At 41.0% G+C, this 27,215-nt stretch overlaps 1 protein-coding gene across 6 annotated transcripts in view; it reads right to left on the reverse strand.

Moving 5' to 3' along the window:
• Nucleotides 1-27,215, reverse strand: part of astn1 (astrotactin 1) — a 415,934-nt gene that overhangs the window by 248,405 nt on the left and 140,314 nt on the right. For all 6 annotated transcript variants that reach the window (XM_065954366.1, XM_065954365.1, XM_065954364.1 and 3 more), the window contains 2 exons: nt 26,691-26,828; nt 22,908-23,058 (listed from right to left, as the gene is read on the reverse strand). In XM_065954366.1, the coding sequence (XP_065810438.1) occupies nt 22,908-23,058; nt 26,691-26,828 (289 nt within the window). The remainder of the gene's footprint in view (nt 1-22,907; nt 23,059-26,690; nt 26,829-27,215) is intronic.

Raw genomic sequence — 27,215 nt, forward strand, 5'->3', positions numbered from 1 at the left:
TGGCGCTGGTCTGTGCTGCTTTGTATCCCAGTACATCATGAGCAGTGAGGCAGCCTATACTGGTGAATTGGTTGCACTGGTATACAGAAAGCAGCCAACTTTTTAGATGAAAAAATGGGTGATATAAGTGCATCTTATACACTAGATTCATGGTATCTACACCTAACATTTTACACCTTAGGTGTACTTGTTCGATCGGGCAGCTGTCGTGACGTGACAGAGATCAAATCGCCTAAGTTCCTCTTAACAACTGGTACATCTCAGGAACACAGGGATAATGTGTGAACAATAATCAATAAGTTTAAGGCAAAAGGAGTTATTACAAAATGCACCTGTTGGAGAGAGCATGCCTACATTTGCCCAATGCATTGTGATGACTGAAGAGTTGCAGATGTTGATGGTTTAATCTTTCAGCAGGACAATTCCGCATGTCTCAAATTCTACATCTAATGGGTCACAGACTGTGGAATAAAGGCCTGTGTCCACCAATGTTGTTTCTTAGAACTGGCAGTGCCCTTTTCTTTTTAATTTGTTTGTTTTGGGGCTTTTTATGACTGTATTTAGAGATAGGACAGTAGATATTCCGAAATCGGGGAGAGAGAGAAAGTGTGGAATGACATGCTGGAAAGTAGCCACAGGTCGGAATCGAACCTGGGCAGCCCGCTTGGAGAAAGCAAATCTTGAGCGCAAAAATGCCTTTGGTGTCGTTAATTCACTTTTCCCTCAATGACCAATCAAGATCAACAAGGGGCGGGACTTATCATTACAGCCATGTCAACAACAATGGCGGGGAAGAAACTTATCTGATTCGTCTTTTTGACAATTTCCAGGTGTAGAGCTGCTGAGTATGCCAAGACTGGATACATTTCCATTCGTTTTTCTTGGTGAATTATCTTCAATGAAAGCAAATATTAAGCACACGGCGCTATTTAAGACACAGACCAGTCATTACAGAGGGATGTGGAGCTTTGGTAAGTTTGGTAACCTAGCAACAATGAGGGATGGTGAGCAGCGCCCTGAAACACAGCCTCTAAAGGTTTTGCCATTTGCCATTGACTTTCTTCTTCTTACTTCACCAGCTAACCAGTTATGTCCCATCATATTCCAGCAGCCATTATTACCAATTCAGCCAAACACAAACGTATGGGTTCAATCTTTCTTTACATTTACACTAAACCTTGTCTAATCATGGTTGTACAATACATACCGCCACTCCCTCCTGTTATTGTAGCGCCGCTGAAGCGCAGCTTAAACACATTAAATTTCTGACAAACTCTTCACAATAAAAGTCCCCAGCTAGTATTTGGATGGAAAGCCTTTATTATGAAGGAATCATATCAGGAAATAGGTTTTAAGCAACAGCAACTTGACACAACAAAATCCTGAAACAGTGGTGACTCTAGGGTCTGTTACGGCCTTCGGCAAAAAATGTATCGACATTAATCATTATTTTCCTCTTTCTTTTTTCACTCCTAGACAGATGATTCCTCTTCATTTTCCTTCATTGACAAATTCTGATTTTCACAGCAATAATGCATGCAACGCTTAGCAGAGCATTGAGAGTGAGTGTTATAAGATGGGGCCCCTCTACTGCCATTGCAAAATGTGCACATTTTGAGGCAATGCTGTGGTTTAAATTTTGTCAGCCATTGGAGGGCCCCTACTGGCCTGGGAACCCCAAGCAGTGCCTATTGACAAGGCAGGCAACTGCTTGGGGCCCCAGGCCAGTAGTGGGGCCTCGAGGGCTGACAAACTTTTGCACCACAGCAGTGGCTCAAAATCTCCAAAGCGCATATCATTTTTAAAACAATACAATACTTTGTGCCGCTAATCTTCAGAGAGGAGGATTATGTTCCTGATATGATGGCCGAGGTCGTAAGACTGATGTGCGTTCGTTCAGTACACACAGCTTCAGGTTAACTTACTATTAATAATTATTTGTTAAAGCCTTTGATGTGTGTTGCACTTTACAATCTTTCCTTATCCAATCACAATAATGTATTCATTACCCACATCAGAAACATAACATCGTGTCCTTTCTCCGAGCTGAGCAAAGGGCCATTTTGAAAGAGGAAAATGTAATGGACTACTTTTACTCTGCCGACACCGTCAAGCCGAAGTCATGAGAGTTTGCAATAAATGGTCATTTCCCTTTCCAGGCATGTCTCAGACTGATCCATATGTATGAGGAGCAATCGTTTCCATTTGTTTGACTTCATCAAGTTTAGTTTGATATTCCTCCTGGAGACCCGGTACAATCGGAAATTTGCTCGACTGGAACGTTTATCCAAATGGGGAAATGGAGACCAAGAATATACATCAATGTAACCACTGACTTTTTCTCCTTTTTACATTTTTGGAAAATATTTTTTAAATGTTTTACATTTTGCAGCTTAGTGTAATTAAATGTATTTTTTGTAACCTTATGAGAATACTGAAGTTGGTATAATTGCTTTAAGTTTACCTCAAATACTCAGAATCTTATCTAAGCAACTCCTAGAGTTGTAAAGATATTAGAAGAGTTTTAGCTTTACATATGAAGAAATTTGGAGGAATCAAAAATGTATGTAAAATTTTTAAAGGCAGGGTTGGTAGTTTTCTCCAGATACAATTTTTTAAGATGTTGTCTTTAGGTCCTGACAGAAATGAAAAACTCATGTTCTCTAAAAAGGAACAAAGAAAATCCATCATCTGTATCAGTTGTAAGCCTGTAAAAACTTCAACCAATGTCTGCTACGAGGTACCAATCTGATGAACCAATCAGACACCTCCCTGTCTCCCTGCTCGCTCTCTACACCTTGCGTGCACTAGCTCACACTCAAAGCGTGTCACAGATGACAGAGTTTACACTATGAATTTGTCGTTGGCCGTTGTGAGTAGTAGTCAGGTTTGTTTTAGCTAGTATGATGATAAAGTTGAGTGTTTACATATCGCTAAATGAGACATGTGATGACGTAGTTTCTAAACAATGCAAGCAATGAGCTGAGGTCCGCTTCTGGAGCATGTAAGTGAGGGGGCGTGGCTTTTGAGGGAGTACAGAGGGGAGGGGGTGAGTGTAGACGGAGCACTGAGGGAATGCTACTTTCAAAATCAACCTTTGCCAACCCTTCCTTTAAAGTTCTGCAATATATTGTTGAAAGGGAAAAGACAAGTGTGAGGAAGTGAATGGTTCACATCTAATATCATTATCTGAGATAATTCACATTTGACAACCTGGCTGATGTCCTGGCTGCCCATCGGTCTACACGGTTGAGTTGTTTGGGCCAGAGGAGGCGATGACAGGAATGTGCACACATAGATAAAAAAAAAAAAGGGGCTTGAGCACCTTCCATTATACCCTATATAGAGAGAGTGCACTTCTTTTTAATCGTGTCGGCAGATATGTTATAAATGCCAGCCTGATGCTCTCTCACGCACTGAAGCGCAGACTTGCACATACATATACATTCCACCAGTGTGAGTTACACTGAGGCAGATGTCAGGTTGCCTTTGTGGCCAAAGTATAATCACAACTGTTCGTTCTGATTTGATATTGATCGGCATGATGAAATGATTCACTTTATTTGGCAGGACGAGTCTCTCTTTGTCTGAACTATTCAGCAGTTTAAAATGTGCCTCCACCCCCTATCGCAAGCATTAATAAATGATGCTTGTACTCTAATGTTACGTTTGTTTATAACAAATGAAGAAAAGCAAATAAGGAGCTGGAAGTAACAGATTGAATGTTTTTGCTTAGTTCAAGCACGAGTCAAATTCTTCATCTAAACTGACAAAAAAAGGATCTAATACATAATTATCTCATGTGTTGCATGTTTTCAAAGCCACAGAATTAAGGCATGTGTTAGGTTTAACGTATAAGTTTCCACACAGTAATAGTTGCTTAACCAAACCAAATCAGCATCTTTTTGTTACTTTGTCACTAAAGTGAAGTGAGACCACCTTCTGCTGAGAGTTATTGGATGAATATTGAGGTGAGGTGAGAGAGGAAGAGTATCTTAACCATTTAGATTTGGAATTAGGGGTGTCTTCACTGAGCGCTTATTCTCTAATTAGAGCACAAGTACCATTTCAGGTTGAGATAAGGAATGAGAGGGAACTTGGACCAACTGAAGGCAAAGGCAGAGCTGCTGGAATTGAAAAAAACCTCCCCGATGATAACCGTGGAAAAGAGGTTCACAGTTTCCAACAAGAAGGCAATCCCACCAAGCATGGAAATCAACATGACAAGGGCAGAAGGCAGGTTGAAGACAGGCACAAAGGAGCAGGTTATATGAGGTGACAGTGACATAGGAAAAATACTGACGGGCAGGTCTTTAACAAAAAAGTCTTTATAGCTTTGAAAAGGAAGCAGCAGAGGTGAAATGTTGAGGAACTGGGGTTACAGAACAGGAGGGGAAATAAGGAGTAGGTGTGTGGGTTTGTGTGGCATCCAGGTTACTCAGAAGGCAAGTACAAACTGAATGTCTGGTGAGAGATGGGTAATGACTCAGTCTATAGAGAGAGAAGAAAATGCAATGGATGGCTGCTGAACAGATCATAAAGGAGACATGTATAACTAAGGGTGCAGACCTTAAAGCCCTGAACAGTTCCAGACAGTTTCAGGAAATTCAGTTTCTGAAATGTTCAGAAATTGTCTTTTGAACATGTCCCACACAGCAGGAGGTTGTCACTGTTGAACCTGCTCTTACAACTTGAAATACTCAATTCACCAAAAGTCCTGCACATATTTTGACCCACCTAACCTGAACAAATTAAGTCAGAAAAACACTGTCTGGTTCACAAAACACATGAAAATGTTGAATGCACAACTACCTGCACTGCAGAGTATACAGCGTCTCTCTGCGCCAGTGCCGTTTCTGCAGATTTATTTCAACCATTATGCATGAAAAATGTGCCCCTTTCAAGCAAATTGTTGCTTTACAAAAAGTGTTTCATTCACAGACACCAGCAAATCTCCACCAGTTGAGACTAGGTGATAACAGCGGCACAGTACATGCCGCATGCAAACTTTCCAGTGATTGGAAATTTGGCCTCTGTATTACTGAAAAATTAATGATATTTTATATGATGTTTTCTGGGCATGCCCAACCGGTGGGAGAACCCGGGGTATACCCATAGTTCACTGGGGGGATTATATATCCCGTCTGGCCTGGGAAAGCCTTAAAATCCCCCAGGAGGAGCTGGAAAACGTTGCAGGGCAGATGGAAGTCATGGTCTAAATCATGACTGCGCTTGCTGTCACAGAGACCCAACCTCGGATAAGCGGAAGAAAATAGATGGATGCTCCTGCATTACTACTACAGCATTTTTATTAATTTAAACAATAGTAGAAGACATGTCATTGTTAAATGAAGCCTGTATAAAAAGTACGTTATAGTAAACATCTGCTCAGCATGTACAACACTGTCATATAACCCTGCTCACTTGCTCACAGCGTACATTCCAGACTTTCATCGGCTGCATTCAAACATCAGCTAACAAAGACTTTGTGACGACTTTTCATATAGAGGCTGGCAAGTAAAAGTCTGCTCAAAGTCAGGCTGAACAGATTTGGCAACTTGCATTCACACATGCACAATGTGGGAAATCAGGACCGCAGTACTTGGTAGATATTGGTGTTGACATATTGATTTTGACGACCTCTAACAAAGTCAAGTTTGCATAAAAAGGCATTATGAGGCTTTATATGTGGTTTGGCAAAACAAAATATGACGTCTGTCATTCATTTGTGGGAATGTTGGCAGGTTCAGGCCTTTCTGATTGGGCCAACACAATATTCAGATGACAGTTTGCTAGTTCACAGGCCGAGCATATGGAGGCCGCTAAACTATCACCACCATTACTTTTACATCACTCAGGGGGTTTGTTAATCCTCCTTTGGCCACAGTTTGTATAATTACTCAGCCTCATTACATTAACAAACCAATTGATATGTATCTTTGTATAACAAGGGGGATTCATAACTGGAGATAGTTAGAGCCTTCTCAATCATTCTGATCATTAACTTTGACGTCAAAAGATTTATCCCCAAGTGTTGGGTAGACTTACAACAATCATGTTTATTGTCGTAGCACCAGTGCAGAATGGGAACACATGTGTAAATGAGTGCTCCCAGGTCTGGCTCCCTTGACAAACCAATATTGATTTTCACAGACAGTGAAGGGTCATTCTGGCAAATGGTTTATATCCTGTAATGCAAAGAGCAAGCAACATTGAATCTTTGAACACATCTGTAGCACAGAGTGTTCAAATCACTGGAACCCAGTGCAATCAACGGAAGTGTGGATATGTGGTGCAGGCTGAGATGAATTTGTATTGACGGGTCGCTGCTCTGGAGCTCGCCAGCCACAGATAGCTCTAGTTATTGACTGCCATAATAGGCTTCCGACATGCTGGAAAAAAGCGATAACTCCGGGCCATTTTCCAGCTGTCCGCAGGATAATAATCATTAAGAATATGCGCCAGCCCAGAGTCTTTGTCTGTGGATTGTTATCACTTGAGATTTCTACAAATCTGGTGTCTAATCCTTGGTAAATCATTGGTAATCCTCTGCATAAAACCACTACCCGAGTGAATAGTGCCCAAATCCTCCACAGTTTTTTATCAGATTACAATCTTCTCCTGGTGGTTTTCTTTGAAATGAGGCTGAGTCAGTGAAAAGATGAACACTCGGACTCAGGATGAGTGGCATGATAAGGAAGTTATCCAGATTTAAAGTTCCAAACAGGAGTCTTGAAAGGCCAAGGTGATGGAGTGGCTAAAGGTGATTATGAAATCGATGCTCTGGATTCAAATCAAATACATACTTGATTTCATTCAGTTACTTTTTGACACAATATAGTAGTAGTCCTGACATGGGAACTGCATGAAAACACAACAACTATCATGTCCTGCCTTCATTACAAAACCATTCTACAGTTTGCTAAAGGTTCAAAAACTCAGCTAAGACACAGATCAAGGTGTTGTGTTGCACAAATTAAAATGCCTTGAGGGATTGCTGTCGAGAACGGTACATGTACATGTTTGACAACACCAGCAGCGAGGTCGATAGGTCTCGTTTGTGCAAGTCAAACCTTTCAGTCCCATGTCACACATTCAAATTCTCAAGCCTTTATGCAATAAAAAAAAAGATTGTATTAATCTCTTTGTCCTATTTAGCCTAAAAAGTGTTAAAAGCATCAAACCAATCCAACAACAGAGTAGTTGTTGGCATTGGGTGGTGTATTTACAGCAAGAAAATAGCTGAAACTAACGCCCAGTTCCAATCAATAATGACGAACAGGTCACTAAATTATCATCCACTGATATTAACTATTAACATTATCTGGTAATATATAAGAACTGGACAACTTAGTGGAGTGTCAGTTCCACTGTACAAGGAGCTAGCAGTTCAAAGCCGGCATGGGAAAACCCCCTTGAACCCCCGTGCCTTTTAATCCTATTTTCTAATGGAGATAAATTCTTGCAGTGCTTTTGAGGATTAAATGCATCAGTAGTGTGTCATTGCCAAACAGCATCAAATCCCTACAAGAGCAGTTGTATAAGCTATGCGCTTGAGTTTAGTTTTTTACACAATCAGCCGGTCGATGCAGAACAACAATGATTGAGGACTTTAACACAAGGAAATGCATTACCAAGGAACATATTCATCATTCTGTATATAGGGCACCAATCAAGGAAAGAAAGTCGCAAGCGGTGATGAACGGGGCCGTCACGCCTTTGTGCAATGTGATGTGTTGCGACAACAACCGTTAGCTGCAGGGTGTGGCTCAGGTGTGGGGTGGGCTGCACACCCACAGCAGGGGCCATGTTGGTCCACACACGGCTGTCATTAAGTTTGACATTCAAATCAGAATGGCTGACTTCCTGTTGGGTTTTCACTATGAGGATAGAATACTTTTTTTGTAGGATTGGACATCATACATAGGCCTACCGATGTCTATGTATGTAGGTGAAACCCACTCAGGGGTCTATTTCGCTCATCCATGCACAAGATCACTATAACATAAACATGTTACCACTTGTAAAGCATGTACAAAATGTGGTGAATTTTGGGGGATTTAAAGGGCGAATGTGTGATTTTTTGATCCAGTAGATGTTGCCCTTGAGCACCAGTATTAAAACCAAAACAAACACCTCTACTATTCTGCAGCCTCTGCTCTCCTCCAGCCACCTCCAACCCCTCTCCACTCAAGTTCGCACAAAGTAGTTTTTAATTAGAACGTACCATAATTAAGCACCATTAAGCGAAAGCAGCGGACAAAATTGTCCTTTGCTGAGCTGCAATTGCCTGTGTCCTGCATTGTTGTGTTAGCAGGTTAATGCTAGCACACTTTGGTTAACTCATAGCTTCTTATTGCATATACATTGACACAGGATGACTGAGATCTAAAGACATCCCAATAAGCAGTAAGTAGGCTCTGTTATTCTTCTTTCTCTAGTCCTTGATTAAAACAGCTTTATACACAAGGCCGTCCCGTCGATGTAAACAAGATGCAAACATGGCTCAGAAAACAATTCAGCTGGCGGGACTCGAGCTTCTCACTCATTGTAGACAGTCATGACTCAGAGACATTTACACAGGATGTACTGGATTTCTGCTGTATTTATGTGAACATTTTTTTTTTTTTTACTTATGTAAAGAAAGAACAAGAAGAATTATTGACATTCTGAATGGGACTTTGCAATGTGTTGGGTGCTCGTGCCAAAATTACAAATGTTTCCGACTTATTTGTCTTGTGGACAAAACAACCCCAATTAAACAAATCACCCTCACTGTATCGCTCAGTGTGTTGTTGTGTATTAGAAACCTTCTGGGTCGAATACTTTAATAATTTATTTAGCCATTAAATTGTTTGACAAAGAATAATGATGGATAGGCTGTAATGGTTGGAGAGAGAGGCAAGTATAGATAAATATTACATAGTATATATTTTTAATTGAATATTTTTTTGATTTTAGATGTATCTTGATTCATGATTCATGCTGCCATCTCTTGGCTCTACATTATATACGTATATGCTGTGAAAATAACTTCAAGCAGCTTCATCTGCATAGCAGAGCCTCATTGTTATTCAACACCTGTGCCCTTGAGAATTCATATGTTTATGTTGTGCTTTTATTTCATTTAGAGGCCGGCATCACAACTAAACTGACAGCATTGTTTATTTGTTCAAATGCCTGAAGCAGCGCGTTATGCTGACCTGACAATGACCCCTTGAGGCTGTGTGAAGAATGACTATTGTCTCCTGCGGGGTAAAGGGAAAGCATTGTGGCATTGTTTTCAGCCCTTCGTTGGCTCCAAACAAATGTTCCATCCAATGTACTGTAGTTTCAAGGCAGAAGTTCTTATACATGACGATGAATGGCCATGATTAAAAATGATGTGAGCTCCATCCTCATGCATCCCTGATTACCAAGCATAAAGTATGCATCATTGACATGTTTGGTTCAACATTTAGTATCATACACATGAGAGTAGAAGAAGCCTTTCACACTGTATTTCTTTTAAAGCGTTGTTGGTGTTGCAAGCTGACCTTAAAAAAAGTGATGGTGGAACATGTGTGGGGACAAAAAACGACAGCTTGAGAGACTTGGGGCGCACTCACACGAGGCAAAGTGGTCCCGGTACCGTGCTTAAGCACGACTGCCCCCCTCTTCATTCCCTCCGCTGGCCTGCACTCACACTGCTCCAGGACTAAGCGGGCCTGAGCACGGTTACCTCTTGAACATAACGTCCTGAAACAACACATGCATGAATTGAAGTGATCATGAAGCCTGCTTAGTTTTACAAGACAGGCAGACTCGAAAATAAGTCAGCTTCTACACATCAGAGAACACAGAGAGCATGGCAGCTATGGTTGCGCGAACAGAAGGTTAAAAGTCAAGCATGTGTCAGGCCTTGATGACAGTAGTCATGAGACAAACTGTGAAATTATTGTAACAGCTGATTATAAAAGGTGATGGACACTGCAGGGTTAGGAAGTATTCTAAACGCTTTCCAGTGCTGATTGTGAGATGCTAAATCATCTGTCAGTCAGCCCTGACGTTAGAGCTTTAGGATGGGCGGAGCAGGTGCTACATATAACATTGTGTAACTATTGTATGGGTCCCATTAATTACAGAAGTCAAGATTGGTAACTTTTTGCCACATTTCTATTACTTACTCAACCCAAAGTGTACCATTTCATCCAAACCATACCTTTGACGAATCAAACGTTTGATTCAGTCACACAAAATACTTATGAAACGGTCATTTGCACTCATTTTGAAAGACCCAATATTATTCCATTGATCAGATCAGAACATGCTTATGAATGACGTTGTGGAAAGCTATGCATATTATTATTTTGGGTATTTAGTTTGAAGAACTATGTTGTAGCAAGCTTTAGAATAACTATAAAAAAAACCTGCACTGAAAAAAATGCAATCAGCATGTTATTCTTTGGGGTATATTCTTTAGGTCAGTGGTTGTCAACTGGCTTAGCCTTAGGTCAAGTGTTGGGACTATAACGCATTACTGTAACGCCACAACTATTTGCTGTAACTAGAAACAAATTAGTTACTTTAGCCTTCACATGTTTAACTGCTGGTCATAACTTGAGAAAAACAAATATAGCATTAAAAGTCTTCAATCTTACAGTCACCAACACTTTAAAGGAGGATTGTTGTGTTGACACCTGAAGCTGTATTTTGCTCTCTGCACAAATACTGTATTTCTCAGGAGAAACGGTTCTATAACCATGTGCAGTATATTAAGGCGATGTATAACTGTGAGCTGTATTAAAGAAAAATCCTGTTAAAGGTCCATGCAAAGCATTAAAACACATATTGACCGATACATCAAATAAGAACCTCTGATGATACATTTGCCAGAAACTTTAAAGGGTTTTTCCGCACTGAAGAGAGAGAGAGAGAGAGAGAGAGAGAGAGAAAGAGAGAGACAGACAGAGAGAGAGAGATAGAGAGAGAAGCCCCGAGGAGCTCCGATTCACAGAGAAAAATGTCCATTCTAAGGAGGTCTATTAAAGAAATCACATTCTATTGCCTAGAACATTATTCCAACATTTTAACTTTCCTTTCATGTTTCCTAATAGAGGAAATTGTCTTGAGAGATTCTTTCAAAAGCCAGTCCGATGAGATAAGAAGTGTGGGTCAAAGGTCGGCCTATCCCAGAGCGCTCTGCCTCTCAGTCTGTTCTCCTGTGAATGGTCTGGTGATTAAGTTCAGTGAAGACAAACTTGGACTTTTTTAGTAACCCCTCTAACCTCCCTCACAGCTAAGTGCTACAAGCTCAACACGGAGTGGAGCTTGAGGTCAAATGGACACGATGATTCAAATATTTCTAAAAAGAGAAAGATCATATTTTCTGATCCAAGTTCTTTTCATTTAATTAAATGTTGGGTTTGACATTTTCTTGACACTGAATGTAACACTTTGCATCCAAACGCCGATGATCCAACAAGCTGTTTCGGATTTTAATCAACTGCAACTGACAAGTTAGTGCAGGAAGTCAAAGCTGTTATTCAACTTTATGAACTTTAAAGCCTCTGGAAATGTTTCTGGAAATTGCAAGACTGCAGATATCAGATTAGATTACAGTCTCATTACAGTCTCATTAGATTACAACATCCTAAAAAAGAGTGAAACCAAAATCCTTAATCACAGTGAGTTTCAAAAACAACTGCATGGTTTTACTGCATAATCACGAGGAGGCCACCTTTGTGACATTTCTGCAGCCCTTGGTGAATGTATCATTTGTAAACGCAGTTAGCACATTACGCCACTGTGGTGGTGAGGGCTGTATCGTAATCAGCCTAATACAACAGGAAAAAGTTCAGCTAGAACTGCGTTACAGAAGGAAGAATTAAAGGAGAAAAGGAAGTACAGGAGAGTGTATGTTTTTTTTTTGGCTGAAGGCAAGTGCGTTGCATGAGGTAACATGTCCCTCCAGAACATGGACGTATTCTCAGTGATATCACCCATTGGCGAGGCGTTTTGAAGACAAACAATGGCGGCCAATTCAGTTAATACTGGTGTTAACTGGGCTTTCTAAAGCTTTTGGAGCCGGTCTTAACTCTCCACTTGAGAAACTACACTTTTTTAGCACTCCCCAATGACTTTATTATCAGCTCTAGAGGTTGTTTCACCCCAACCAGTTATGAGAGACGACGGCAACCGATCGTCTATCAACAATTTCTCAGTAATTCCGGTGAAGGGGGTTAGCGTTTAATAACATCAAGCTAAGACTTTATTTTGCGTGCCGCTTTAAGGCGAGCAACATAAACGCCATCACTTCTTGGTCTGTAACATCCCTGCAAATGGAGCGTGTTCATCTGTTTATTGTTAAGGCCGGGTCAAAGGTAGATTTTACATAAACAGAGTGACATTTTAGTGACATAAGGTCAAGCAGATTTGTGGCCAATGTGTGAATGTTTGATCTATAATGGCTTGTTAGTTGACCCTTTATGTAGATATCTGTTAATAGAGACAAATCAATCATCATCCAAATACCGCCAATGGGAGCCAGTACTGTGTTCAGCCTGCTTTTGGTTTTCATACAGACTTTTTTCCCACCACTCACCAAAGCATGCCAATCCATAATTAGTCAACACAACTTGGACTACAAGCGTTCTGCAAATCATGACAAAACTTCCAATGCTGAAAATCCAGACCCCTCTGAGTAAATATTCTACTTCTTTATGTAGAATCTGTAAATACAGATTTGGTCCCTACCAATGTTTAGCTACCACTGAATTGTCTGTGGCAATAATTTAGTCCGAAAAATAACTATTTTATTACGATGACTACGCTGCCAAGGGATTGTTCATGTTAGAAAGCAGACACAGTTTGTCTTTGGTCCAAATCGTCTCCGTCTCTCTGTTTAACCATCTCTCTCAGGAACCGTTGGAGTATGATAGGTCTCTTTATGATTCAAGAGCCCTCATGTCTTGGTAACAATATGGACCCTCTGGGGGTTAGGTGTGCAACATAACAGAACAAGAAATCCTCCCCGGTCCCCCCAAACCAAAGGCTGAACTGAGTTTTAGAATTCAACAACAGTGATTTATCACAAACAGAACAAATTAAAAATCAAAACTGAAGCAAAATTAGTTCGGGGTGAACAAAGGCCCAAATTATAAACTCTTTTATGACACTACCTTACCTGAACAAACAAATTAACCAAAATAAAATAACTAAACCTAAACACCTAACTAAACCAAAAACAGGAGAACAAATGAGTTCAAAAGAAAATGGCAGTTCGCCCTCACCTACTGCTTCTCACACTTAAGAGTTACCTGAACAACTACGTATAACAGAAAATCTAACTAAAGCTCACAAAAAGGTTTCAGACACCAATTCAGAAATTAACAGTCTGGAAGCCAAGGACAAAATAAATCTCTGCTGCTGCCTCTTCATGTGGATCACAGCTTGGATTTGAAAGCTGGGATGCGGACTCTGCACCAATTACAAAGGTATTCTCTCTCCTTCCATACTGCTCCGCCATCCCAATCACTGAGCTCCACCTGTGGAGCAAAATCAAAGATCCACAAGCACACAGAGGTCTCACTCTCACACACAAACACAGGCAACCTCCACCACACAAAGAAAATAAACAATACGGTCGAGGCGCAACACATGATTTTGTACAAAAAAGCTGCATGACATTATCAGAAGGTTTTTGTTGATTTGGGTTTCCAGCAGATTTAAAAATGTGAGTTTCACATGTAAGGAGAAGGCTTTCTCTTAATAAATTAGAGGTTGAAACTTTCTTTGCTAACTTAGAAATAATCCTGTTACTGTGAGCAAAAATGTCTCCCACAAGAAAGCGCCATCCTACTTTAAAAACCTCAGCATTATGTATACTGTGTGGTAATATATGCTGAAGTCTTAGTCTGAGTTTGAAGTTCTGTGACTTAATGAGATGGGGTTTCTGCTTTCCCAGACACCCTTTGGTCTACCAGACCTTTCAACAGGATCATCTGAGGGTTCACGTCAAAGCCGGTCGAATACGGATCAAGGTATGTTACATGAGACACAAAGCAGCAGCGCTGAGAAACCAACGTCATATACAACAACTGTAAGTATGTTGTCAGCTGTTGTTGTTTTATGATAATGCTGGAAATGCATCACAATCACTTGATTGATGCAAAGACAATTTTAACTCCAGTTTGGAGCAGCTGTGGCTCAGTTGGTAGAGTCGGTCATCTCTCAACCCAAAGGTGGTGGGTTCAATCCCCAGCTCCTGCAGCAATATGGCTGCTGTGTCCTTGGGCAAGACACTTAAACCCAAGTTGCTCCTGCAACTTTGTCGGCAGTGTATAAATGTGTATGAATGGGATTAGTAACTTCTGATGGACACTTTATATAGCAGCCTCTGCCATCAGTGTGTGAATGTGCGTAAATGGGTGTGACCTGCAGTGTAAAAGTGCTTTGTCAGAAGAATAGAAAAGCACTCTACAAGCTCAAGTCCATTTACCATTTACCAAAAGAGTCAGGGTTCCTTTCATAGAGAAATTCAGTATCAAGGAAATCATGGTTGATTTGGCAAATATTTCCATTGGATAATCTTCAGTTGCTATGGTTTTGATTTAATAAAAATAACCCATGTAAGTACTGTCAAAGCACCACAAATTGTTACAACTCTAGGTTGTTTCTTTGATTAAAAAAAAAAAAAAAAAAAAAAGCTTCAGCTACGAGCCAGGCTAGGTCACACCTTTTAAAATTCTTACTCAGCTCTGAGGCTTAAAAAATGTTGTTGTGCTCCAAAAAACTTAGATGTTTAAAAAAAGCAAATCATTCGCTCAAAAATATAACAGCAAGCAAACTAATTATGTGAAGGAATAATTCTTCCAACATTTATATTCCTTTAGAAAACTTCTGATGAATTTAGTATAAGGAAAGAGATGATGCAATCTGCTCTATTCCCATTGCATCTTGATTTTTCTCTGTGATTTATTATAAATGTACTCTGATAACAGATTTTAAACAGAAGTTGTTTAAGCAGCAAAAAGTCAAAATTTTGTTGGGTGCGCTTTGGCGCCCACCAAAGGCCTCTGCATGCAACTGCTCTGTCCTAACACCCTGAATGTGATAAAGACATTGTAAAAAATATTACCAGATTTTATGCAAATTTGACACTGCAAGTGTCGTCAGCCTGTTGTTTGCAAACTGTTTGCAAGTGGTGTATACATGGATGTGTATGAAACTGTTACCATGATATATGTCAGCTGTGGCTAAGTGGCTAGTTGAGGTAGCTTGTAAAGGTTCCAAACTTATAAAGCTAACTTAGGGACTGACCAGGAAAGAGACAACTCTGGCAGCTGTAGCTCAGTTGGGAGAGTCGGTCGTCTCTCAACCGATAGGTGGAGGGTTCGATCCTCAGCTCTAGCAGCAACATGGCCGCTGTGTCATTGAGCAAGACACTTAACCCTAAGTTGCCCCTGCTGTTTCGGCGGTTGTGTATGATTGTGTATGAATGGGATTAGTTACTTCTGATGGTCACTTTACATTGAAGCCTCTGTCATCAGTGTGTGAAGGTGTAGGTGTGACCTGTGATTTAAAAGCACTTTGAGAAGTCAGAAGACTAGAACAGCACTCTACAAGCTCAAGTCCATTTACCATTTACCATGTTTTGGCTTGCGATTCATTTATTTATTCATTTGTATGCAACCCTGAGTTGGGTTAGATAACTTTCTGCAGCCGGTAAAGCTGCTAAACATGAGACACTGATAACGATACAGCTACGTTGCATGATATCTGCAGGGGAGGTACACGAGACTGCCAGATCGTTGCTTTTTGTCAAGATTCTTTCTCTGCACTCTCTTTTCCTCTCCTTAGCTTCATCTATCACCGTCCTCTTTTGTCTCTTAGCCTCAGCTGTTGTAACAGACACTTTGTACGCTGTGTTTCTTGTTGCTTCAGACTGTGATGCTTTTTGTATTTTTCTAGCCTCACTTGCTTCGATGAGAGACTTCTTCCAACATTGACTGTGTTACTTAATTGGCAAAATCATAAAGCCCCAATGATATCGACCCAAAATGTAAATGCTGCTTCATTCTGACGGCTTATAAAAACAAGTTATTCCCCTTTTTTTGTAAATATACACACTATCCTGTTAATTTAATTACATAAATATACGGTATATATGTGAAGCCCTCCACTAACTCATCTTCAGCAGAAGCCCCCATCAATCCTCCGAGCCTGGACACACAGCCTCACAGAGGTCTAATGGCCCGAGGAGAGAAAACATCAGTAGTGACAATCTAATGTGCTCCCATTCCTCTTTAGGGCCGAGGTCTAGCTATATCTCTGCCAGGTATTGACTCCTCTCAACACTGCTTAGTGTCCCAAAATGTGATCCCAGTCAAGATTGGTTTTTGCTGCCTAAGGGGTGCTTGGCCAATACAAAGTGGTAAGAGAGGAGTGCATTAGCCTGCAGCATATACAGTACAGTGCAGTCAAGGATTGTTATTCAAAAAGAAGCTGGATTTTTAGAGGAGGATAAGCCGTGGCAGTTGATGTACTATGCTATAAAGTAAGATTGATACACTGCATAGATTGTATTCTGTGGGTGCATAATACATTAACACCATTCTGATATGAAGATAACGTGTTTGAGTTTGAAATGGCATTATTCCAGACAGATGGCTAGTCTGGCTAGAAGACTTGCTATCAAGTCTTCTCCATTTAAAAAGTGAACAGAAAACTAGCATAACATAATATAAGCTATCATAACTTAAGTTATCATCAGGGTTAGGGTTTGAACATAGAAATCTAACAAAGGGTACCAAGTAGGCATTCAGTACTGGTACCATCGATCGAGGCTTGATCGTCTTCTGTTTATCAGACATACATCATGATCAGTTGTAAAACATGCTAAAACAGCAGTGATGATCAACATCTATATGTATGACACTCCACAAACACACTGGAAAGGCGCCCAGCTGTACATCTCATCTTTGTAGCAATCTGCTCCGTCAACAACATCCTCGTTTTCCTGCCATTTTGCAGAGGAGACAAGTGACAGGACGAAGCTAATTAATCTCACAATGATCCTGTGATTATTACGCTCTCACTTCCAGAGGCCTTGAGCGCAGCCAGACAGAGCGGGTCGGTCAGTGCGGACCGCCAGCATCAGTGGATCTCTCACACACACGGCAAAGATATTAAACGCAGACAAGGCAGCGCGTAGGCAGACAAGGTGTTAATTGATTAGGGTGGAATCAGAGCGCTGGGGCCCAGCCAGTTTACCACCCTGATTAGACGGATGAGAGGCTCATTTATGAGCTTGACAGTCACAAGATAATTACTAAAACATACAGTAATGTATTCACCACGCAGCTGGGAATGAGGCTGCGTGGTGATGAACAGGGAGCGGGATGTGTGTACGTGAAGGTGAGGAAGAACGACTTCAGCTTGATTGCAAAGATTTTAAAAGGTGTTTGTTGGAAACACAGCATAGACCTCAAATGTAGTGCTGCTGTCTGTCTTTGTCAACACACTCTTGTAAATAGGATTCTTAATCTCAGTGACGTCTTCCTGGTTTAATACATTTTGAATAAGTAAACCTTGAAAAGCTTGGGAAAATGAAAATCCCGTTAGGTAACATGCTTCTTCCGATCTACATCTTCTTTGTGATTGATGATAGTTTACATCCAGGTAAATCAAGTGCAAGGCAAATTTTGTACTGCCTCTTTCATTCAATTTGTGCTCGCAACCTGTGTGTAATTACTGTCTGATTTAGGAAGGCAGCAGCGTCTGTGACGGGCTTCTTGGTAGATTCTGAACCAGGAACAGGATGAATGCAGTAAACGGGATGAGATGAGATCGCAGAGCTAAGAAAAGAAATGGAGAGATACTGCAGAAAAAGAATGACTGATAAAGTCCTGGTAATACAGCAACCACACAACCCCCACCTGTCTGTCACTCAGAAGAGAGTAATGTAATCTAGGCTTGTGTGGCGATCACAGTAAGTGGTGAAAATGAGTAACTATGACATTACAATTCTGTAAATCTAGAATTACGACCTCAGAGTTTTATCCATCCATTATCTATACTGCTTTTCCAGTTCCTTTTTGTTTATGTTCTATGATGATGTTGTCCTTGTGTTGCTTGTCTTCTGTTTACTCCTGTTGCAACACAAATTTCCCCTTGTGGGACAATACAAAATCTTAATCTGAATCTGAATTTGAATCCTGGTCGTGGGGGGCTGGAGCCGATCTCAGCTGTCATTGGGCGAGAGGCGGGGTTACACCCTGGACTGTTTGCCTGTGAATCACAGTGCTGACATTCAGAGACAGACAATCAGCCACACTCACATTCACAACTACAATTTAGAGCCCAAATCAAAGTACATCTTAAAGGCAGGGTTGGTTATTTTCAAATGGATTTTGAAAGTAGCATTCCCTCAGTGCTCCGTCTACACCCACCCCCTCCCCTCTGTGCTCCCTCAAAAGCCACGCCCCCTCACTTAGATGCACGAGAGCCATTGGTCCAGAAGCGGACCTCAACTCATCTCGTGCATTGTGTAGAAACTACATCGTCTCATACAATAAACTGACAGTATAAACTCTGTCATCGGTAATGCGCTTTGAGTGTGGGCTCGTGCACACAATTTCAACCAGAATCTTAAAAAATGTATCTGGAGAATGCACAGCCTTGGCCTGTTTCACTTCTCCATTGGGATAAGAACTTTGTTTTGATGGATCAGATTTATTTTTATTTTTCTGTAGTTTACAAATGACAGAAATTGACAGAAAAACTGACGCTGCCTGCAGTTTCTGGAAAGTTATTCTAGGTCTTTCTTAAGCATTCTCCGTGGTGCTCTGCAGTTGTCTAACATATTGTACACCTCCTACCTGTAATAATAGTAAAGCGCTACTGAAGTGTGAAATCATATATTTCTGCTCAGGATGACAGTTTCCTTTGTGGTTGCAGTGAACAGCCACAAATGATGTAAAAACAGAAACATTAAGGGATAAGTGCTGCAAGTAAGCAGAGATGTCTCCTTTGTGCTTGTTTCTTAGAATAATATCACAGTATTCTTCAACATGCTCACAGGGATGGAAATATAACAGGACCATAAATAATTAATACAATACAAAAGAAGAGTCTCATGACACCTCAAAGCATTGGCAGGATATGTTTTCACTGTTGCTTTAAGGATTGAAGTGAGACTCATTTCAGGGAGAAAATGTTAGTATTTGATTTTTTTTTTATCTTTAGCTTTTGGCGAGGATTTGCAACACACTGCAACATGAAGGAGCTGCCCTCTCCATGTTGGCGAATAAAAGCTGTTGTTTAAAAAGCATCCAGTCATTATGTGTAAAGGAGGAAAAATGGGACACAAATACCTGAATATATATTAAGAGAAGAGAAGCAGAAAAAATAAAGAAGCGTGACTAATGCATAATCAAATGCCTTCGAGACTTCAAAGCCCTGTATGGTGGAAAATCTCCACTCTGTCATCTCGTGATACACGACGGAAAATGGACAGATATTTTAATCTCAGACTTTCCAATGCAATGTTGTTGCAACTCTGTGGACATCTTACAGATTGATATGAAGCAATTTCTGAGTGGGGACATTATTATTCAGGTCCACTTCACATATTCCAGCAAGTTGTAGTCACAAGAGTGTTATTTGTGTTGGTCCTTCTCAGGTTAACAATGGTGGCTCGTCCAGCCAAATTCATTTATGGCGTAAAAGCTTGAAATAAATATTTGGACATTTGTGGCCTGAAGGAGAATTATTTAGTGAAGACACCCCTTGCTCCAGTCATGCCCCTATATCCTGATGAGATAACAATACCCTACCGTTTGACCATTAGTTACCACCACAACCAAAACAGCATTGCCAATACATTGACGGCTGTTCTTCTCATTATCAAACAAAACCATCATCATTACCACCATCATCATCATCAATAATGTCAAAAACCATCGTCATCATCATCATTAAGTGTGTAGGTGTTCATGAAAGAGCTGGGTCTTTAGCTTTTTCTTGAAGTTGCAGAGGGACTCTGCAGATCGAATGGAGTTTGGAAGTTCATTCCACCACCGGGGGGCAACAGAGGAGAAAAGTCTAGTTAGCGTCCTAGGACCCTGTTGTGAAGGTTGGATCAGACGCCTTTCATTGGCAAGGCGTAGTGGGCGGGAGGGAGTGTAGACCTGGATTATAGCGTTTAGGTAAGGAGAATTTATCGCTGTTTTGTAAGCGAGCAGCTGAGTTTTACATTTTTATACGACCAGTAACTGGGAGCCAGTGTAAAGAAATGAACTGAGTTCTGTTTAGACTGATTGGCAGCAAGAACCAGGACTTCCTGAGTTTGTCAAAAGGGAACCTCCCTTCACCGGTGTTTAGCCCATTTAGTCCCACAACACCTCGGGAAGGCTGGACAGTTAACTCTTGCGTCCCAGAGCCACTCCCCTAAACTCTAGCTCAAACCGCCCACCATATGCAGTTACATACTGTTCATAAAAGACACATGACTGGTGAGGTTGTAGTATGATGCTAACAGCATGGATTAGTAGGCAATATTCAGTACATACTGTTTGTAGTTGGCATCAGGTTAGTATTTACTTTCAGACACAGCCCATATCTCAACAGCTATTGGACAGATTTGGTAGAGGCATAAACTAAGAGACCCAATACTTGTAGTAATAAACACATTAATGGGGAACTATTCAGATTTCCTTCAAAGTTATCATACTTGGTTAACACACAACACATGTTGAGGAACATGGCATTAGCTACCCAAAATCAGTATTGGTAATACTGATATTGTGAGCATGTGGCTATGTTGACTTCAGTTAAATGAACTTAAAAAACTAAAGAGTTTTAAAGCCAAAACAATCCATATCTGAACATCTTCAATACACGTCAATTCATTTTTAAGTGAGTTTGTAATGTGAGAACCCTGATTAGATTATTCAGTCACTCATATTCATTCATATCCATGAGTAAGTAGTATGAAATCAAAACATAATACAAAGACAGGGGTTACAGATGTGAATGCATGCTTATTAATCAATTTAGAGGAGACATATTCATCATTAGCAGGCTGTCAGTACTGTGGGTCCACATAAAGCTGACAGTTGGTCCAACAGTGGTCTTCAGATTCATTTTTGGCCTTTTTATGCCTTTGCTAGATAGACTGGACAGGAGATGGAGTCTGAAAGCAGGCCACTTAGGCCAACGGTGTGCCAACAACTTTTTATCTTCAAGTTGTCTTCAATGGGATGACCACATTTGGGGAGCCACTTGGAGGAGTTTGTTCAAGTATGAACCCAACAAACCACCCAACAAACGGTTGACTTCCATTTGGCTTCTAGGCGTTAGCACAAGATGCTTTTTGGTTTGTTTTGACCTGCTGCATTATGCAAACCACATGTCATACATTGCTCTGAAAGTCAGGTCAATACAGACCTCTTTTTTGGTTGTTTGATTTAGAATGCAGCCATTTTGAAACAGTCTTAGGCCCATATTTTATGTATTTTGCCACCTCTTGGATCTATCAAAGCAAACTTAAATGCAATTAACTTCTTGGTATAGAGAAGAATAGCAATTCCTTGCATTGTAACCTCAGACTGGTCGTTACTCAGGCTCAAGTCAAAAAGAGCTTACTGTTTATGACAGTGAACTTCACAAAACTTTATAAAGCAACATTTTCAGCAGAAAGTTTTTCGCAGTGAGGCACTAAAAAGTTACTGACCCCAGCAGCTGATCTGCAACGTAATGTAGTGGGCGGGATAGGTACGTATCCTGAAGGAATGTCAAAAATTGAATGCGGAAGGAAAATGCTATCTCTAGACAATCTTAGCAGTAAAAGTGTTCAACACTGATATTGATTTTATGGTGCCTTTTGTTTGGTTGGATGTATTCTGCTGCCTCCATCCATAGCAGGTCTTTGCATAGCTTCATACCAATACCTCTTCCAGCTTCGTTATATTTTCCGCATGGCCAACGCCACAGTAACTATGGACAAGAATGTAATCCACAGCCCATAAAAATGTCAACAAAGACTTTAAAGGAAGTTGATGAGAGAACGAGGAAGTAATCCAAAAATATGCAAATCCACAAATGCATTAATGTCTGCGCCTGCTGCCCAAAACATTTCAGCTCCTCTGTGCTGATGTTTACTAAACCATCTTATAGTTGCTTGGAGATACATGAGTCCACTCTAATCTATAAGTGAAACATTTTTGCATTAACAAAACATCTCACAAGCTCTCCCTCTCCTTGAGGTGCATTAAAGGAGATAAGATGAAGCATCCCGAATTGCATAAATTGCATCTTCCCAGCCCACCTGAAAAGCTCCACTCAAGTGCATCACAGTACTTGAAAAGAAATTACATTTTCAGGGGGGTGGGGGGTGGGGGGGTCCTGACAGCTTTTCTATAGAGGGAAGGGGATTTAGCTGAAGCAAAACACAAGCAGACGGCACTAAGATTCTGCAAATAACAAGAACGCTCTAAACAAACCTGGCTGCTACATTTCCTGGTTGCTAAGCACCACCTGGAGGTAATGAGTGTGTCGTCGGCCTAAGAGACGAGAGGCGAAGTCAAACTGTCCACTCAGACACATTACAGAGCTGCTTGTCCTTGATGTGGGTCATCTCAGCCTGCAGAAATGCTCATGAATATTTACGCAGCTAGCTGGACTTAATAATTGATGGCCACAACAGGATATTCATACAACATTGGAATACGAAAACAATAGAGAAGAGGTGGTATGAGTGGGCATGAGATCAAAAGTCCCTGAGGCTTGGATCTCCAAAGTGTTAGAAGTAAAGTACTTTGAAAATGATTTATATTGAAATCTAAGAGGACGGTCACGGTCAGCTTTTTTTTTTGCGCTAATGTATGGAAGCTTCGAGCCAGAGTTTGTACAAAGGAATCACTCACTACACATCCGGTGGAGTCCAGCTTTCGGTCAGATATGCAGCGGAAGTTGCGGCTGCAGCCTCCGTTGTCCTTGGTGCAGTCTCTGACAGGCCCGAAGGAATCCAGGAGAACCTCCAGAGAGTCGAACGATGAACTGATCATCAGCTCCTCCCTGTTACAGCAGACATGGAGTAACAAAAGAGGAGGTTTGTTTAGACATGTGCAGCTCTGTTTGTGTTCTTACTGTTCAGTTTTGAGCTTCTCACAAAGCAATTAATGTAGTTCACTGGGTAGGTGGAAGATGAAATAGTGCTTTGTAGGCACCTAAATTATAATTTACAACAGGAAACACAAAGAACAACAAAATGCACTTACAATAATATAATACACAAGGAGAAGACAGTTAGTGCAGATTTCCGGGGTCAAGCTGCATTAGGGGCCCATGATGGTCCACGGTAATCCAGCCACATGAATGATAATACTTTTTTTTTTTTAAACCTAAAAACTCTACATTTCTAATGAAGACAAAAAAACAATATTTTATGTATTGTTCTATTTCAACATGTTTCTCAATCAGCTCCACAAGCTGATTGGTTCAAGTCAGAGGAGGCGAATGTTAGTCAGGAGATAGTGTTGTCACTACCTATCCAACACGCATGCATTGATATTAAATTACATCTGTGGAGGGCCCATTCAGCCTGCCTTTCATGGGCCCAGCCATGTCTGTGGGCGGGTCTGAATGCAGGGGGGGCTCCCGATTCTCATCAGTGGCAGCCGCCAATGCCTTACGACAGGCTGAGGCTGGAGCCTGTACAGTGTGAGACCATGATGAATAACTTATCGGATTAATATATATATATTTTTTTTTTTGTACCAAGCTGTAAACATGTTAATTTATTCTGTAAAAACGGCTTCTTTGGCTGTGGTGTGTTTGTGACTTCCTGTGCCTCTGCAGCCGGCCTCAAGTGGACACTCGAAGAACTACAGGATTTTGCACTTCTGCAATGGCTTCATTTTTCAAGACCGGAGGTTGTCGCTTGGACAGACAGTAATGTTTGACTATGATTTAATGAAGCCTATCTTTAAACAAAGCACACCTTACAGTTGTTTATTTGTATTGACTATAGTCAGTTGATTGTCTCTGTGGAGAGAGATGAGGAGCTGTCAAAGTTGTCCTCCTATGTTTTGCTCTGCCAGATATTTTTCTGACATCTGCTCTTTATTCCATCGGAATCAAGAACATTCATTTTTTGCATGAATTACAAACACCTGCATGTTTAATTAATCTGTGCAATCATCATGAAATCTCAAACTTTGCACACTACTGAAGAAAAAAAAAAAAAACTATACAAAACTCTTGCTCTAACTTTGCTCTGAGCAGATCATTTGTTTGTGTTTTTTTTTGTGTGTGTCCCCTGTAAACCTTTTTGCAAGGTCAAGTAAACACCTGATCCAGCACAAGGAATTTATTTGAGACAGCAGCAGATAAAGAAGCAGGGAGAGAAAGTCAAGGTTTTTAGCAGCGAATCTGACTCACACAACCTTTTTTTTTGTATTTCCTGAATGCTGATGATGATAAGCAGGAACTTGTATAATAGCGCTGCTATGACCCACGCCTTAGTGAGGAGAATCATGACCCCCCCCCCCCCCCCCCACCTACCTTTGAGACAAAGGCGTTTATTCCTTTTCACAGTCAACTTGATGTTATCTTACAAACCCATTTCTCTATTATAATTGCTCGGTGCTTTGTTGTCATGTACTCAGGGAAAAGCTATTGAACAGAGCCTCGCAGATGATGAAATTCACAGCAAGTGTGAATGCTAAATTATTTGGGAACCGAATTACAGCCAAAACACATCCAACCTGTGTGTCCTAGACACTTTTCCTTTAAATATCCCAGTGAAAAAACTGGTTAACTGCCATGTTTGGTATCTTTTTGAAGCGCCAGCATTCATCATACCGTCAAACGGAGGTGCTGCAAATACAGGTTGTCACAGTGGACTGTAAGAGCCTTAGCAAAATATCTCATACTAAAGATGGGAGTAGTAAGATGGTGGATGTTTGGTGCTTAATGTACCATTGCTGTGTTTTTTATCCAATGCAGTTAGGAGATGAGATGTCTGGAAATCAATCAATCCCTCCTCTGATGAGGAGCTAAAAGCTTCATTTTACGGTTGACTGGGTCCTTGGCAACACACGTTTTGTGGGTTACACTACTTAAAGAACTCTGTAATCTGTATGTATAATTGTGTTCTCCTCACGGCGGTTTGAAGGAACCATAAAGGTTAAGCCTGGCTCACACTGCAGGAGTTTTTAAATCCTTCCCGATTTCCAATTTGGGCAGCATCACACACTTTAGGAGAATCCTAACAGCATAGTCTTAAGCATGCTCACACTAGATATGAACATCTTGGCACATCACAGACTACAGGATTTCCTTAAGATTATCGTGCCCGATGGAGGAACACACCACCTCACGTACACAATGGAGTTTTGGGGTGAAGGAATGTTTGGGGAGACGTTGGCAACATGGGTTGTATATCTTTCAGTGAGAGGTCATTTGTAACTGAGCATTAGGTCATCCTTCTCTCGTTAAATATAAGAGCAGGCCGTGAACAGGCGGCCCCTCCCAGTGCTGACGGCTTCTGGGTCATTTCCTTCCCAACTTTTTGTGACCGGCTGCTGATGGACAGTTGGGAAGCACCTGGTCAGGATACGGAGGAGACAGTCAACCACCAGCGCTACACCCTCTCCACTCTCTCTTCACCAAAATCAAAGATCAAAACAAATATCTGAACTGAAGACGGAACGGGCTGGCGGCTCAGGGAAGCTGAAGATGGTGGGACCGTCCCCAAAGTCCAGAACTAAGCGACAACCGAGTTGGCATCTAGCTTGCTCTAAGGGAAATAGGGAAGGCCCAATATATGAGTCTCTACCTGGAGCCTTCAAATCACTAAAACCGCCACTGATGGCAGCCAATGCAAGATGGCGGCGTTGGCAAATCAGCCTTTGGATTCCTTTGTGCGGTCATAACACAAGAAGTCACCTGATAGTGAATTTACCATCAAGTATTTTTTTCGTCGATCGTGAGGCAGTGAAATGCAAAAGCTGTATCAGACTTCTCAGGTTTATATATCTTGCAACCTGGTCCCAACCCAGCTAGATCTCATTCTTTAGTGCCACTGCTTTGTCCAGTTTAAACCTGCAGCATTGTTATTCCACACTTGAGTCTCAATCTGCAGGCAAGACACAAACACTGTCATTGCACACAAAGCAGATTTTCTTTCAAGGAGTTATGAACCATTTAGCAATCGAAATCCTTTTTATGGTGCTTCATTGCCACGTAATTCTTTATTCTTTTTCTTGAAACCGTTTTTTGTTTTTTTTCTCAATCTTCATAATAGATTTTGTGTTAGATCTTAAGAGTTTTATGACCCTGTGAATCATGACAGCCGAGACCTCTGAATCAACCCCACAGGGCTGTTTAAGGCTCACTCCAACGGTAGTAAATAAAAGCAAATGGTGATAAAGTGAGAATTTAATACTGCGAGACAGCTCGAGAGTAAACAGCAACTTTTTCCAACGGATGAAAAAGACGCTCACATCTCAAAAGCCGATGTGTACTCTGTGTTGTGAAGCTTTATCGGACACAATAAAAAAAACAACGTTGACAGAGACTTCTAGAAATACTGCTGCAATTAAAATAAAATAGTTCTGTTCACTTCGATGTTGTGACAGAGTAAAACCTTTTTCTTGAGTTGGAGCTTTTGTGGAAAGTTGTTACAGTCCATAATAATCTCTCACCGTACGTCCACCGCATCCTCCATGACCGTCATGTCCGTCTTGCACTTGGCTGAGGGGTTTATGGCGAGCTCAGCGGGAGGGATGACAAAGCTTTTACTCAACGGCAGCCACATCCCTTCTCCTAGAGTGTATGTGAATCTGCAGAGGAAACAAAGGGTGGTTCAGACAAGTACAGCTGCAGAATAGTTTGAAAGGATAAACAAAGAAACAAGTTGAAGTCACGAATGGAGGAAAAAAACAACAAGAATGAAGTCGTGTCAAGATGGACAAAACGACACTCAGCATGTTTTGCCGTAAAAAAAAAAAAGAGCTGAAGGAAGTACCATCCATGTAATCAGGAGTAGGGAACCGACCGATATGAGATTGTTGGGGCCGAAATCTGAATCTGATATATCAGCCGATATCTTTCTTAAATCTATGTTCGATCTGTAGAGATAGATTTAGATATGCACATTTATTTTGTTGATCCCTCAAATGCAGTAATAAACCACTTGTGGAAAAGATATTTAATAAAGACAAGATGGC

The sequence above is a fragment of the Labrus bergylta genome, chromosome 4 (assembly GCF_963930695.1).
Source record: "Labrus bergylta chromosome 4, fLabBer1.1, whole genome shotgun sequence".
NCBI lineage: Eukaryota > Metazoa > Chordata > Actinopteri > Labriformes > Labridae > Labrus > Labrus bergylta.